Source organism: Melanostigma gelatinosum (genome assembly GCF_949748355.1).
Source record: "Melanostigma gelatinosum genome assembly, chromosome: 23".
Lineage (NCBI taxonomy): Eukaryota > Metazoa > Chordata > Actinopteri > Perciformes > Zoarcidae > Melanostigma > Melanostigma gelatinosum.
The window spans coordinates 1,075,262-1,091,987 of record NC_136656.1 but is presented as its reverse complement, the minus strand read 5'-3'; the positions used below and the strand labels follow the sequence as shown (position 1 = coordinate 1,091,987).

The following is a 16,726-nucleotide window of genomic DNA, read 5'->3' as shown; positions in this document are numbered from 1 at the left end:
AGTATTTCTACGCTGCGGCGATGCTGAATGTCAACGTTTAAAGGTGTTGTAACCTCACGTCAAAATCAACAACATAAGTTAAAAGCTGAATTATTGGACACGTTGTCTCTTACACACATCATCAGACTCAGACGTATAAAGCCTTCAGTCCTTCAGTCCTTCAGTCCTTCTGTCCTTTTGTCCTTTTGCCCTTTTGTCCTTTGGTCCTTTGGTTCCTCCGCCAGCAGGCTGACCGGGAGCAGCGGTGACTCAGGTTTGGGTAAACTGTCCCCGGCAGATGTTGACTGTTCTTTTTTTCCAGCGGATCGATAAGAAGTTGACCTGCAGGATAAATAGCGGGTGGAATCAGATGTGAGTGCCAGAGAGAAGGAGCGAAGGCGCCCTGAAGACGAGGATTTGAGAAGAAGAGTCACTTCATCAGGATGAGGACGCTGCTGTGTGTGTGTGTGTGTCTGTGTGTGTCCGTCGTCTGGGCTCAGGACAACCTGGATTATGACGAGTACGATACGGTGAGTGCTTCACTTCAGTGACATCCTGAACGTTTCACCTTCAATCACAATATTTAAATGTTACCGTACAGTGGAATCATCACCATGAAATGAGTCAATGAATCAAACCATGTTATTTCATTTTTTATGAATTGTATGGATCTCTAACTTTATTGTCTGTACATACAAACCTTTACTCACCAAATAAAACCGGTAAAAGGCCAAATGCACATTTCTATCTTTAACGCACATTTTATTGTTAATTCACCGTCTCTTCTGGACCTGTATTATGTTGTTAGTAGTTGTGTATTATTGATATTTTTAAGGTGAAAACACGTTTTATTTCAGATTAGTGGAAAGAAAACATTTATTTTTTGTGTGTATTTTGTGTGTTTTTTGTGTGTATTTATGACAGTGTGCATCATCTAAGATGTGACATCTTTATCTTCATCACCAGATTACATGTACAGTAATAATGCATTCAGTTTGAGGTCCAGCTCCTAAACTACCATGTACAGTATACATTGTATACTGTACATGGTATACGATCATATTATAGAGTCCTCAAAGAAATGCAGCTTTTACACAAACACAAGTTTGAAAAGAAAAATGGATTTTAATCTTCTATGTCACAATATTCTTCTTTTATCTTTGGACAACAAGCCATCGTCTGCAAAGAATGAAACAGTGAGTAGAAAATGCTTGATTTGAATCGTGAATTACATTTATTTTGATATTTTTTTGTATTCCCTCCTCACGTCCTGTTTCCTCTCGTCTCCCCTCAGACCAAAGCCGGGACCGTAGATGCTCGTGGTCACCGCCCACTAACAAGGGGCGGGGACAGCTACACCCGCAACCGCTATACCCCGCCCCCTATCAGCAGCGGCGGCAGGTACGTTCAAACACGGACACCTGAACGAAATAAAAGACACGTTGATGTATACATATTTAACATTAACGGTATTACATTTAAAAAAGTACAGAAACAGCAGCAACATTTACTGAAAGTATCAGAAGTTATTTTTCTAAATGGCTCATTTTCATGCGTTTTAATATATTATTGAGTTATCATTCCTGATGCATTACTGTTTTGTTTAATGAGTGAGCTGATATGAATGTGTTTAATATGCTTTTATATGATTTAATCTATAACTGTGCATTTAGAAGATGAGTATATGACTTGATGGAAAAACCACAGCTGTCAGATAAATGCAGTTAGTTTACTCAAGTACTGTACTTGAGTATTTCCATGTTAGAGTACTTTATACTTCATTTCAGAAGCAGATATTGTGATATAGTCTTCACTTCAATACACTTTTTTAGCAGCTATAGTTTTTCAAAATGAATATCTGGTCAGTTTATAAAAATATGCTCCATTGTTGCAGATCCAGCAGATTATTATTATAATATTTCTTTGGTGCTTTTTCGTCCCAGGTATCGCGGCCGGCCCACCCCAGCTCCAGTCGCAGGGCAGCAGTTGCAGGAGAAGGAGAAGCAGCCGGATGAAGGAGGATGCACGCACGCCGCAGAGGAGATGGTAGGAGGACGCATACGATCACCCACCCACCCAACCAAGCACACGATCACCCCCCACCCACTCCACCCACTACACCCACCCACCCACACGACCAAACCCATTCCACCCACCCACCCAACCAAGCACACGATCACCCCCCACCCACTCCACCCACTACACCCACCCACCCACACGACCAAACCCATTCCACCCACCCACCCAACCAAGCACACGATCACCCCCCACCCACTCCACCCACTACACCCACTCCACCCACTACACCCACACGACCAAACCCATTCCACCCACCCACCCAACCAAGCACACGATCACCCCCCACCCACTCCACCCACTCCACCCACTACACCCACTCCACCCACTACACCCACACGACCAAACCCATTCCACCCACCCACCCAACCAAGCACACGATCACCCCCCACCCACTCCACCCACTCCACCCACCCACCCACACGACCAAACCCATTCCACCCACCCACCCAACCAAGCACACAATCACCCCCCACCCACTCCACCCACTACACCCACCCGCCCACCCACTACACCCACCCGCCCAGCCATTCCACCCAACCACCCGCCCACTCCACCCATTCCACCCATTCCACATATTTGTGTCACGTTTCTGCTGGACGATGTCGAAAGCATTAGCGCACGTTTGCAGATGCCTTTGTTCCAGGTTTACACTTCAGGATAAAAACAAAAGAACAAAAGGCAGAAACTTCAACTTTGGTATTTAAAATCCTACACATTGTTGTTTTGGTCCAGATGATTATGATGCCCGTATGCAACTCTTTCTTCTTGGAAGAAACAAATTCCCCAAATCTCAAAACTCCAATGTCAGAAAAAGCCATTTGTTTGAACCAATAAAAACATCGATTGACTTGTCTGGAGCAGGTTTGATATCTGCCAATTGATTTTCATCCATAAATCTGTTCATGGATAGAAGGAAGTCAATGGCTGCCTTGGAGAGACCCCCCCCCCCCCTTTAGTCAGTGACTGACACACACCTAATCAGAGATTCTCTCGTCCATCAGGGTGTTTTGTGCCCCACTGGCTGCGAGCTGAAGACCATGCTGCTGAAGCAAGAGAGGAACGTCAAAACGGTAAAAAGTGAACTTCATCTTTTATTTATCTCAGCAATGAGAGAATATGGAGGATATGTTGGCTCTAACTCAAGATGTTAGATTAAATTGAATGCTGTCATATTGTGGATTGACTTCCTGTTGCTTCCATTTCTTCTCACAGAGCATTAATGAGCTCAAGCCTCAGGTGGATGATTTGTCCCGATCCTCCAACACCATCTACAACTACGTCAACAGCATTTCCAACTCTCTGAGGGAGAGGCAGAGGCTCGGCGGCGGTGAGTCTGACTCCAGATCAGCCGGATAATGTCGATAAATTATGGTTCACGAAATGGATCCGCAAGTCAAGGTTCAACCAATCAGGACGCCTTCATGATCCTTTTGATAGTTTATATTGAAACGAGAGCCTTCAAGTGCTCTTCTGAACATTTTCTTCTTCTTTGGGTAAAACTGTAACAATGTTTCTTTTTGAGGTATAGTTACGTCACTTTATATGAATCAATGAATGTTTAACAAAGTATTTGATCCACTTTGTTATCCTGTTGTTCAGCTCACAGTTAATCAATCTCAGGCAGTTATTACAGAAGAGGTCATTGCTGTAGAGTCGAATATGTTTAGAGTAGAGTAGCATTTACCCATTTAAACTCCTCGAATTTCTGACCTTGTTTACAAAAGTGTTGTGTTGTGTGAAAGCATTGTGGCAAAACTGTAAACGTCAAATACAGTGAAGAGAAGAAACACAAACTGTGAAGCAAAGTGTTTTACAGGCACAACAAAAGATTTTCAACATTGTTCCCTCTTTCCAATCTTTCCCTGAAACTTCCACATAATAAGTTAAACATAACAATACAAACGTAGTTTAACATCATTTCAAACGACGCACGCCAAAACTGATTGATCACTTCAATGGTTTTGTACAATTGTTCCCTTGTGCACCTCCTGAGTTGTTTCTCTGCCCGTCTCAGACAACAGCAGGGCGGTCAGTCAGTACACTGATCGGGTGGAGGAACAACATGCCTACATCAAGGAGACGGTGGACACCACCTTCCCCTCCAGCATCAGAGTGCTACAGGTAAATAAGAGCTGACACTTTATTCATGTCATGTCTCAGACATGCTTCTTGTTTTTAGCTGTAAGTAAAGCATCATCTTGGAGAGAAACAGATGATGAGCTTGAATCTATTGCAGAGAAAGACTGAAACAAAAATAAATGTGTGCAATATACTAATATAGTGTATCCAACACCCACTGATGTAATGCACTGTGTACTGTGTGCTGTGTGGCTGCAGGGGGTCCTGGACAAGATCAGGCAGAAGATCCAGAAGCTGGAGAAGGCCATCCAGGGCCAGAGGGAGGAGTGCAATGAACCGTGCAAGACCACCTGTCCCATACCGGTGGTGTCTGGTCAGTGTGGTGACCCCTACAGGTCGCAATGTTCAATATACACAGGCGACAACTTCTAGGTCTGAAAAGTGAAGCTCTCTCTAGTGTCCACCAGGGGGCGACTCCTCTGGTTGTATCGAAGTCTATAGAAAATGACTCTACTTCTCTCTTGATTTATTACCTCAGTAAACATTGTAAACATGAGTTTATGTCTCAATCTCTAGTTTCAAGTCTTCTTCAATACAGCATGATGTTCATTTAGTACATTATGGTCCATTTAGAGTCACACAGACCATAAAGCAGGGGATGCTTTAGGGCGGGGCTTACTGTGATTGACAGGTCTCTACCAGAGACGTATACGGCGTCTCTATGTCTCTCCTCCTCAGTCCACATATGGTCACTTCCTGTTCACTGGTTGCAAAAAAAACAAGATGCGACGACCAAAAACCAATATGGCTACCGCCAATCTTGTCGTTTTTGGTAGAACACAAAAGTAAGTGAAGCTGTTCTCCTGTGTGATTCAGGTAAGGAGTGTGAGGACATCTTTCGTCGTGGAGGAAAAGACTCCCAGATGTACTTCATCCAGCCCGACGCCTTCTTACCTCCATACAAGGTCTTCTGTGATCAGACCACTCAGAACGGAGGTGAGCGTAGAACTCAGTTAGGCCACCTAAACTTAGTTTGTTAATACTTTGGATATTTTGGGCCTTTGGTTGAGAGACCTTCTTTTCCCCCCCCAGGATGGGTTCTCATCCAGAACAGGCTTGATGGCAGTGTCGACTTCGGCCGACGCTGGGACGAATACCGGCGCGGTTTCGGCAACACCGCCTTCGATGCTGGCAAGGGTCGCTGTGAGACTCCAGGTAAGACTTCTAACGTATACCACTAGAGGGTGCTGAAGGGAGTGGAAGCCATGGGAAGTAACTGATACATTTACTCAAGAACTGTACTTGAGTACAATTTAGTTAGGTAGTTGTACTTTGCTTGATTAATTGGTAAGACTACTTCACTATATGTATGTTATTATTATTGAGAAAGATAAAGCTATTTATTCCTTGGTGAAATTCATAAGCTACCCAGCATTATAAATAGTAAACTATAAGATCACCATCTAACATTAAAATGACACCTTAATGCATCAATAGTTGTAATTCAACATAATTATATACATTAATCTAAAATTGACCATTCTGCACAACTATAATGTTTATGTTAGAATGTACTTTTACTTGTTACAGAGTATTTCTAAATTCATCATTTCTATTTCTAAATTTTTAAATATCTAATTCTTCCACCGCTGGTTGAAACCATTTTGTTATCTAATCATGTCGCTGAATCTTAATTTTGGCAGTTACCTACATATTCATATGCAGCATTATTCTTGTGATTTGTGGTTGACTGGCGTGCCTTTCTCCTCCGTCACCTGACAGGTGAACACTGGCTGGGCAATGATCGTATTAGTCAAATCACCAAGATGGGCCCCACTGAGGTTCTCATTGAGATGGAGGACTGGACAGGAACCAAAGTGAGTCCTCTGTGTGTCTATTAACAGTAGAAATTATTAAGTGATCAACAGAAAGTTTATCTACAAATATTTTTGTAATGGTTTGTCATATTTGAAGCAAAAATTCCAAACTTTCTCAGGTATTTGGTTCTAAAATGTAGGAATTTGCTACTTTTCTTTATCTTTTCTGATAGTAAAGTAGAAATCTTTTTGATTTTTGACGGATAAAAAACTATTTTAAGGACAAAAACAAATAGGAATATGAAATTTCTTTTCTGAGTCAGTTCTCCTTGGGGGTTTAATTTCACAAATAAATGAAGAATTAGTTTCAGTGAAATAAATCACGATGTCACAAAATGTAAAAAAAAAGTCACAGTATAGAATGTTGGAAAAATGTTTTTTTTTAAATTCATAGTATAGCATGTCGAAAAAATGTAGAAAAAAATTGTCAGAGTATAGCATGTTGAAAAAAAGTCATAGTATAGCATGTCTAAAAAAAAGTCATAGTATAGCATGTCGAAAAAAAGTCATAGTATAGCATGTCAAAAAAAAAGTCATAGTATAGCATGTTGAAAAAAAGTCATAGTATAGCATGTTGAAAAAAACGTCATAGTATAGCATGTTGAAAAAAAGTCATAGTATAGCATGTTGAAAAAAAGTCATAGTATAGCATGTTGAAAAAAAGTCATAGTATAGCATGTTGAAAAAAAGTCATAGTATAGCATGTTGAAAAAAAGTCATAGTATAGCATGTTGAAAAAAAGTCATAGTATAGCATGTTGAAAAAAAGTCATAGTATAGCATGTTGAAAAAAAGTCATAGAATAGCATGTTGAAAAAAAGTCATAGTATAGCATGTTGAAAAAAAGTCATAGTATAGCATGTTGAAAAAAAGTCATAGTATAGCATGTTGAAAAAAAGTCATAGTATAGCATGTTGAAAAAAAGTCATAGTATAGCATGTTGAAAAAAGTCATAGTATAGCATGTTGAAAAAAAAGTCATAGTATAGCATGTTGAAAAAAAGTCATAGTATAGCATGTTGAAAAAAAGTCATAGAATAGCATGTTGAAAAAAAGTCATAGTATAGCATGTTGAAACAAAGTCATAGTATAGCATGTTGAAAAAAAGTCATAGTATAGCATGTTGAAAAAAAGTCATAGTATAGCATGTTGAAAAAAGTCATAGTATAGCATGTCGAAAAAAAGGCATACTATAGCATTTTGAAAAAATGCATGTCAAAAAAAGTAAAAGAAAAAGTCATAGTATAGCATGTCAAAAAAAGTAAAAATAAAAGTCATCATATAGCATTTTGTAAAAATTAAAAAAATAGTCATAGTATAGCATAGCGAAAAAAAGTCTTCGTATATAGCATGTCGAAAAAAAAGTCATAGTATAGCATGTCGAAAAAAAAGTCATAGTATAGCATGTCGAAAAATGTCAAAAAAAGTCTTTGTATACTATCACTTTATACCAGAAAAAAGTCATAGGCATGTCGAAAAAAGTAAAAGAGGAAGAAACCATTTTTATTGTGATACACATCCCTGTATAGACATTTTCTTTTTTTCCAAAATGCTATACTATAGTCATATAAACATCTACTACACGTCCCAGTCGAGGATTGAACCGTGGACCCTCTGGTTACCAGACAACCCTCTTAACCCAGTGAGCCACAGTCGCCCCGGTAGCTATTTATATAACTATAAATAGTCATAGTATAGCATTTCGTAAAAATGTTTTAAAAAAAAGTCAGAGTGCAACATCTCGAAAAAAAGTCATAGTATAGCATGTCGAAAAAAAAGTCATAGTATAGCATGTCGGAAAAAAGTAAAAGAAAAAGTCATAGTATAGCATGTCGAAAAAAGTAAAAAAAAGTCATAGTATAGCATGTCGAAAAAACATAAAAGAAAAAGTCATAGTATAGCATGTCAAAAAAAGTAAAAAAAGTCATAGTATAGCATGTCGAAAAAAGTAAAAAAAAGTCATAGTATAGCATGTCGAAAAAAGTAAAAAAGGTCATAGTATAGCATGTCGAAAAAAGTAAAAAAGGTCATAGTATAGCATGTCGGAAAAAGTAAAAAAGGTCATAGTATAGCATGTCGAAAAAAGTAAAAAAGGTCATAGTATAGCATGTCGAAAAAAGTAAAAAAAGTCATAGTATAGCATGTCGAAAAAAGTAAAAAAGGTCATAGTATAGCATGTCGGAAAAACGTAAAAGAAAAAGTCATAGTATAGCATGTCGAAAAAAGTAAAAAAAGTCATAGTATAGCATGTCGAAAAATGTAAAAAAAAGTCTTTGTATACTATCACTTTATACCAGAAAAAAGTCATAGGCATGTCGAAAAAAGTAAAAGAGGAAAAAAACATTTTTATTGTGATACACATCCATGACATTTGACCCATCCCTGTATAGACATTTTCTTTTTTTCCAAAATGCTATACTATAGTCATATAAACATCTACACATATGCTACACGTCCCAGTCGAGGATTGAACCATGGACCCTCTGATTACCAGACAACCCTCTTAACCCAGTGAGCCACAGTCGCCCCGTTAGCTATTTATATAACTATAAATAGTCATAGTACAGCATTTCGTAAAAATGTAAAAAAAAAAAAGTCAGAGTGCAACATCTCGAAAAAAAGTCATAGTATAGCATGTCGAAAAAATGTACAAAATGTCATATTATAGCATGTTGAAAAAAAGTCATAGTATAGCGTGTCGTAAAAATGTAAAAAAAGTCATAGTATAGCATGTCGAAAAAATGTACAAAATGTCATATTATAGCATGTTGAAAAAAAGTCATAGTATAGCGTGTCGTAAAAATGTAAAAAAAGTCATAGTATAGCATGTCGAAAAAAGTAAAAAAAGGTCATAGTATAGCATGTCGAAAAAAAGTCATAGTATAGCATGTTGAAAAAAAGTCATAGTATAGCATGTTGAAAAAAAGTCATAGTATAGCATGTTGAAAAAAGTCATAGTATAGCATGTCGAAAAAAAGGCATACTATAGCATTTTGAAAAAAAGTCATAGTATAGCATGTTGAAAAAAGTCATAGTATAGCATGTCGAAAAAAAGTCATAGTATAGCATGTTGAAAAAAAGTCATAGTATAGCATGTTGAAAAAAGTCATAGTATAGCATGTCGAAAAAAAGGCATACTATAGCATTTTGAAAAAATGCATGTCAAAAAAAGTAAAAGAAAAAGTCATAGTATAGCATGTCAAAAAAAGTAAAAATAAAAGTCATCATATAGCATTTTGTAAAAATTAAAAAAATAGTCATAGTATAGCATAGCGAAAAAAAGTCTTCGTATATAGCATGTCGAAAAATGTAAAACAAATAGTCATCGTATAGCATGTCGAAAAAAAAGTCATAGTATAGCGTGTCGAAAAAAAAGTCATAGTATAGCATGTCGAAAAATGTCAAAAAAAGTCTTTGTATACTATCACTTTATACCAGAAAAAAGTCATAGGCATGTCGAAAAAAGTAAAAGAGGAAGAAACCATTTTTATTGTGATACACATCCCTGTATAGACATTTTCTTTTTTTCCAAAATGCTATACTATAGTCATATAAACATCTACTACACGTCCCAGTCGAGGATTGAACCGTGGACCCTCTGGTTACCAGACAACCCTCTTAACCCAGTGAGCCACAGTCGCCCCGGTAGCTATTTATATAACTATAAATAGTCATAGTATAGCATTTCGTAAAAATGTTTTAAAAAAAAGTCAGGGTGCAACATCTCGAAAAAAAGTCATAGTATAGCATGTCGAAAAAAAAGTCATAGTATAGCATGTCGGAAAAAAGTAAAAGAAAAAGTCATAGTATAGCATGTCGAAAAAAGTAAAAAAAAAGTCATAGTATAGCATGTCGAAAAAAGTAAAAGAAAAAGTCATAGTATAGCATGTCGGAAAAACGTAAAAGAAAAAGTCATAGTATAGCATGTCGAAAAAAGTAAAAAAAGTCATAGTATAGCATGTCGAAAAAAGTAAAAAAGGTCATAGTATAGCATGTCGAAAAAAGTAAAAAAGGTCATAGTATAGCATGTCGAAAAAAGTAAAAAAAGTCATAGTATAGCATGTCGAAAAAAGTAAAAAAGGTCATAGTATAGCATGTCGGAAAAAGTAAAAAAAAGTCATAGTATAGCATGTCGAAAAAAGTAAAAAAAAGTCATAGTATAGCATGTCGAAAAAAGTAAAAAAGGTCATAGTATAGTATGTCGAAAAAAGTAAAAAAAAGTCATAGTATAGCATGTCGAAAAAAGTAAAAAAGGTCATAGTATAGCATGTCGGAAAAACATAAAAGAAAAAGTCATAGTATAGCATGTCAAAAAAAGTAAAAAAAGTCATAGTATAGCATGTCGAAAAAAGTAAAAAAGGTCATAGTATAGCATGTCGAAAAAAGTAAAAAAAGTCATAGTATAGCATGTCGAAAAAAGTAAAAAAGGTCATAGTATAGCATGTCGGAAAAACGTAAAAGAAAAAGTCATAGTATAGCATGTCGAAAAAAGTAAAAAAAGTCATAGTATAGCATGTCGAAAAATGTAAAAAAAAGTCTTTGTATACTATCACTTTATACCAGAAAAAAGTCATAGGCATGTCGAAAAAAGTAAAAGAGGAAAAAAACATTTTTATTGTGATACACATCCATGACATTTGACCCATCCCTGTATAGACATTTTCTTTTTTTCCAAAATGCTATACTATAGTCATATAAACATCTACACATATGCTACACGTCCCAGTCGAGGATTGAACCATGGACCCTCTGATTACCAGACAACCCTCTTAACCCAGTGAGCCACAGTCGCCCCGTTAGCTAGTTATATAACTATAAATAGTCATAGTACAGCATTTCGTAAAAATGTAAAAAAAAAAAAGTCAGAGTGCAACATCTCGAAAAAAAGTCATAGTATAGCATGTCGAAAAAATGTACAAAATGTCATATTATAGCATGTTGAAAAAAAGTCATAGTATAGCGTGTCGTAAAAATGTAAAAAAAGTCATAGTATAGCATGTCGAAAAAATGTACAAAATGTCATATTATAGCATGTTGAAAAAAAGTCATAGTATAGCGTGTCGTAAAAATGTAAAAAAAGTCATAGTATAGCATGTCGAAAAAAGTAAAAAAAGGTCATAGTATAGCATGTCGAAAAAAAAGTCATAGTATAGCATGTCGGAAAAAAGTATAAGAAAAAGTCATAGTATAGCATGTCAAAAAAAGTAAAAAAAAGTCATAGTATAGCATGTCGGAAAAACGTAAAAGAAAAAGTCATAGTATAGGATGTCGAAAAAAGTAAAAAAAAGTCATAGTATAGCATGTCAAAAAAAGTAAAAAAAAGTCATAGTATAGCATGTTGGAAAAACGTAAAAGAAAAAGTCATAGTATAGGATGTCGAAAAAAGTAAAAAAAAGTCATAGCATGTCGAAAAAAGTAAAAAAAGTCATAGTATAGCATGTCGAAAAACGTAAAAAAGTCATAGTATAGCATGTTGAAAAAAGTAAAAAAGTCATAGTATAGCATGTCGAAAAAAGTAAAAAAAGTCATAGTATAGCATGTCGAAAACAGTAAAGAAAAGTCATAGTATAGCATGTCGAAAAAAGTAAAAAAAGGTCATAGTATAGCATGTCGAAAAAAAAGTCATCGTATATAGCATGTCGAAAAATGTAAAACAAATAGTCATCGTATAGCATGTCGAAAAAAAAGTCAGAGTATAGCATGTCGAAAAAAAAGTCATAGTATAGCATGTCGAAAAATGTAAAAAAAAGTCTTTGTATACTATCACTTTATACCAGAAAAAAGTCATAGGCATGTCGAAAAAAGTAAAAGAAGAAGAAACCATTTTTATTGTGATACACATCCATGACATTTGACCCATCCCTGTATAGAGACATTTTCTTTTTTTCCAAAATGCTATACTATAGTCATATAAACATCTACACATATTCTACACGTCCAAGTCGAGGATCGAACCGTGGACCCTCTGGTTACCTGACAACCCTCTTAACCCAGTGAGCCACAGTCGCCCCGGTAGCTATTTATATAACTATAAATAGTCATAGTATAGCATTTCGTAAAAATGTAAAAAAAAAAAAAGTCAGAGTGCAACATCTCGAAAAAAAAGTCATAGTATAGCATGTCGAAAAAATGTACAAAATGTCATATTATAGCATGTTGAAAAAAAGTCATAGTATAGCGTGTCGTAAAAATGTAAAAAAAAAGTCATAGTATAGCATGTCGAAATAAGTGAAGAAATGTTATAGTATAGCATGTCGAAATAAAAGTCAGAGTAAAACATGTCATAGTATAGCATGTCGAAAAATGTAAAAGAAAGTCATAGTATAGCATGTCGATAAAAGTAAAAAAAAATAAGTCACAGTACAGCATTTCGTAAAAATGTAAAAAAAAAAAAGTCATAGTATAGCATGTCGAAAAAAATGTCATAGTATAGCATGTCGGAAAAAGTAAAAAAAGTCATAGTATAGCATGTCGAAAAAAGTAAAAAAAGGTCGTAGTATAGCATGTCGAAAAAAAAGTCATAGTATAGCATTTCGTAAAAATGTAAAAGAAAGTCATAGTATAGCATGTCTAAAAAAGTAAAAAAAAATAAGTCATAGTATAACATCTCAAAAAAAAGTCATAGTATAGCATGTCGAAAAAAGTAAAAAAAGTCATAGTATAGCATGTTGAAAAAAGTAAAAAAGGTCATAGTATAGCATGTCGAAAAAAGTAAAAAAAGTCATAGTATAGCATGTCGAAAAAAGTAAAAAAAGTCATAGTATAGCATGTCGAAAAAAGTAAAAAAAGGTCGTAGTATAGCATGTCGAAAAAAAAGTCATAGTATAGCATTTCGTAAAAATGTAAAAGAAAGTCATAGTATAGCATGTCTAAAAAAGTAAAAAAAAATAAGTCATAGTATAACATCTCGAAAATAAAGTCATAGTATAGCATGTTGAAAAAAGTAAAAAAAGTCATAGTATAGCATGTTGAAAAAAGTAAAAAAGGTCATAGTATAGCATGTCGAAAAAAGTAAAAACAGTCATAGTATAGCATGTCGAAAAAAGTAAAAAAGTCATAGTATAGCATGTCGAAAAAAGTAAAAAAATGTCGTAGTATAGCATGTCGAAAAAAAAGTCATAGTATAGCATTTCGTAAAAATGTAAAAGAAAGTCATAGTATAGCATGTCTAAAAAAGTAAAAAAAAATAAGTCATAGTATAACATCTCGAAAATAAAGTCATAGTATAGCATGTCGAAAAATGTAAAAAGAATTCATAGTGTAGCATGTCGAAAACAGTAAAGAAAAGTCATAGTATAGCATGTCGAAAAAAGTAAAAAAAGGTCGTAGTATAGCATGTCGAAAAAAAAGTCATAGTATAGCATGTCGGAAAAAGTAAAAAAAGTCATAGTATAGCATGTCGAAAACAGTAAAGAAAAGTCATAGTATAGCATGTCGAAAAAAGTAAAAAAAGGTCGTAGTATAGCATGTCGAAAAAAAAGTCATAGTATAGCATTTCGTAAAAATGTAAAAGAAAGTCATAGTATAGCATGTCTAAAAAAGTAAAAAAAAATAAGTCATAGTATAACATCTCGAAAATAAAGTCATAGTATAGCATGTTGAAAAAAGTAAAAAAAGTCATAGTATAGCATGTCGAAAAAAGTAAAAAAAGGTCGTAGTATAGCATGTCGAAAAAAAAGTCATAGTATAGCATGTCGGAAAAAGTAAAAAAAGTCATAGTATAGCATGTCGAAAACAGTAAAGAAAAGTCATAGTATAGCATGTCGAAAAAAGTAAAAAAAGGTCGTAGTATAGCATGTCGGAAAAAAAGTCATAGTATAGCATGTCGGAAAAAGTAAAAAAAAGTCATTGTATAGCATGTCGAAAACAGTAAAAAAAGGTCGTAGTATAGCATGTCGAAAAAAAAGTCATAGTATAGCATTTCGTAAAAATGTAAAAGAAAGTCATAGTATAGCATGTCTAAAAAAGTAAAAAAAAAGAAGTCATAGTATAACATCTCGAAAATAAAGTCATAGTATAGCATGTCGAAAAATGTAAAAAGAATTCATAGTGTAGCATGTCGAAAACAGTAAAGAAAAGTCATAGTATAGCATGTCGGAAAAAAAGTCATAGTATAGCATGTCGGAAAAAGTAAAAAAAGTCATAGTATAGCATGTCGAAAAAAAAGTCATAGTATAGCATGTCGGAAAAAGTAAAAAAAGTCATAGTATAGCATGTCGAAAAAAAAGTCATAGTATAGCATGTCGGAAAAAAGAAAAAGTCATAGTATAGCATGTTGAAAAAAAGTCATAGTATAGCGTGTCGTAAAAATGTAAAAAAAAAGTCATAGTATAGCATGTCGAAATAAGTGAAGAAATGTTATAGTATAGCATGTCGAAATAAAAGTCAGAGTAAAACATGTCATAGTATAGCATGTCGAAAAATGTAAAAGAAAGTCATAGTATAGCATGTCGAAAAAAGTAAAACAAATGTGATAGTATTGCATGTCGAAAAATGTCATGTTACATCATGTGGAAAAAAGTTTTTAAAAAAAGTCATCGTAAAGCATTTCGAGAAGATGTTATCGTACTTCAAGTTGTAACTAACAACATATAAAATTATAGTATATTTTGTCCTAATAAATATTAAAGTCAGTATTCTATGTTGTAAGAAAGTAATAAAGACGTCATTGAATAGTGCCAATAAAAGTCTTAGTACTAATATTAACCAACGTTTCATTGTTGCTAAACTAACATCTTTAGTATTTTGGATAATTTAATTCCGACTCCTCAACCTTTCGTGTAGGTCCATGCCCAGTATCGCCAGTTCACCGTCATGACAGAGACGGCCAACTACCTGCTGGCGGTCAACGGTTATTCCGGCAACGCTGGCAACTGTTTTCTGGAGGGCTCCTCAGAACTGTTCGGTGAAAACCGCACGATGACCGTTCACAACAGCATGATGTTCAGCACCTACGACAGAGACAACGACAACTGGTAAGTGTCCCGATGCTGGTGACAAAACCCAAAACACTGGCAATTTAGTGAAGCAACAAGTCCTCCAAGCGATCCGGCTCTTCAGCCTCATGTGAACGAAACATTCTCACAGCTCTAAAAGATGTGTGGGGTTTGAAGAAATCAACAGCTAGTTGCTGTTAACGTATAACACGCCATTGCCAAGTTCACACAGTTGCATATTTGTACCACGGACTCCTTTCATTTAACAAATGTTTCTCTGATGCGGAGCATTTATCCACTCCAGCAGAGATGGACTAACTTAAAGTAGCTGCTGCTGCACCGCTAATTAGCTAAAAAAAAGGCTTAATTCCTCTATCACGGTACTTTGCCATTGGTCAACTGCACAAATTCACAGGTTAAAATTTCCCCCAACTTGACAATAAATTCCTGCATCAATTCATCCCCTCTGGTTTTTCATATATCACCTTTCTCTGTCCCTGTTTCCCTGAACCAGGATCCCCGGGGATCCCTCCAAACAGTGTGCCAGGGAGGACGGCGGCGGCTGGTGGTACAACCGCTGCCACTCGGCCAATCCCAACGGCCGATACTACATGGGCGGAGCCTACACGCGCCAAATGGCCAAGCACGGCACCGACGACGGCATGGTGTGGATGAACTGGAAGGGGAGCTGGTATTCGCTGAAGGCCATGAGCATGAAGCTGAGGCCGTACTTTGCCGCACCGAGCTAATCGTGTCGGAGAGCACGCGCACACATAACACATACAGGAAACCGCCAAAATAAAAGACACCAAAGTAAATGGGGGCCAAACTGCAGCCACTAGAAAAGCTTCAAAACTCTTTGTCGCCTTCGATTAATATTCATGTGTGTCCTTTATTTCAGCTGTAACCTTTGTGTTGATGGACACGCACATTTACACACAACTGTTTTCACAAAGCAATGCGGCGTTTGACTTCAGAAGAAAGGGAAATGAGAAACGGTTTGACGGTAGAAAAGAGAACCTGGCTGTGAGTGAATGTGTGTCGGCTTCAGCGTGCACGAGTCTCCACTACTCAATAAACACATTGAGGAGCGTACTTTCTGTCTGGTCCTTTGGTTTTTCACTGCACTTTAGGGACTGTAGAAAAGAAAATGTATTCATCTATCAAACCATATTGATCTCATTAAGGGGGAAACTTGTCTCTGCATTTGACCCATCCCTCTATAGAGGGAGCAGTGGGCTGCTCGGGGTTCAATGTCTTACTCAGGGACACTTGGACACATGTCACGTCCCAGCCAAGGATCGAACCGTCGACCTTGCGGTTGCCAGACAACCCTCTTAACCCAGTGAGTCATTTTTACGTCCCTGCAGCGCAGCCTGCCAAAATGATTCATAAAAACATATCTTGTAGAAATATGCAAAGAGCAAATGTAGTTTCAAGACAAGTAAGAACTGACCACGAGTGCTGATTATTGGAAGCTTTTGACAAGAAACTACTTCATAAGAATAAAGCAAAATAGGACAAGAGTGAGCAGAGATAATTATGTCTTTTATTAACTGATCTGTGAATAATACAAACAACAAAACATGCAGTGAGTTCAGTACAAACAGAAATGACTGTTCAGCGTGTTAAAAGTACATGTTTCTGTGGATATCAATAATATAAGAGAGAAAAGAGGAGTGTGTTTTACGTGCATCAATATTTACATGAGTCGAGTTATTGAACAGATAAGACAACTCGAGGTGATTAATATCACTTAAGATCGGATAAGATGATGT

General features: G+C 36.1%; 1 protein-coding gene across 1 annotated transcript; it reads left to right on the top strand.

Annotated features, from left to right (window-relative positions):
• Positions 1 to 422: 422 nt before the first annotated feature.
• On the top strand, positions 423 to 15,908 carry fgb (fibrinogen beta chain; the record flags this gene model as incomplete). The annotated part of the gene is made up of 13 exons (XM_079295318.1): positions 423 to 509; positions 1,152 to 1,175; positions 1,274 to 1,380; positions 1,923 to 2,025; positions 3,060 to 3,128; positions 3,271 to 3,385; positions 4,073 to 4,179; positions 4,396 to 4,510; positions 5,014 to 5,133; positions 5,230 to 5,352; positions 5,920 to 6,014; positions 14,797 to 14,987; positions 15,463 to 15,908. 13 exons carry the CDS (start codon positions 423 to 425, stop codon positions 15,695 to 15,697), a joined length of 1,491 nt encoding a protein of 496 aa, XP_079151444.1. The 3' UTR covers positions 15,698 to 15,908.
• Positions 15,909 to 16,726: the final 818 nt, after the last annotated feature.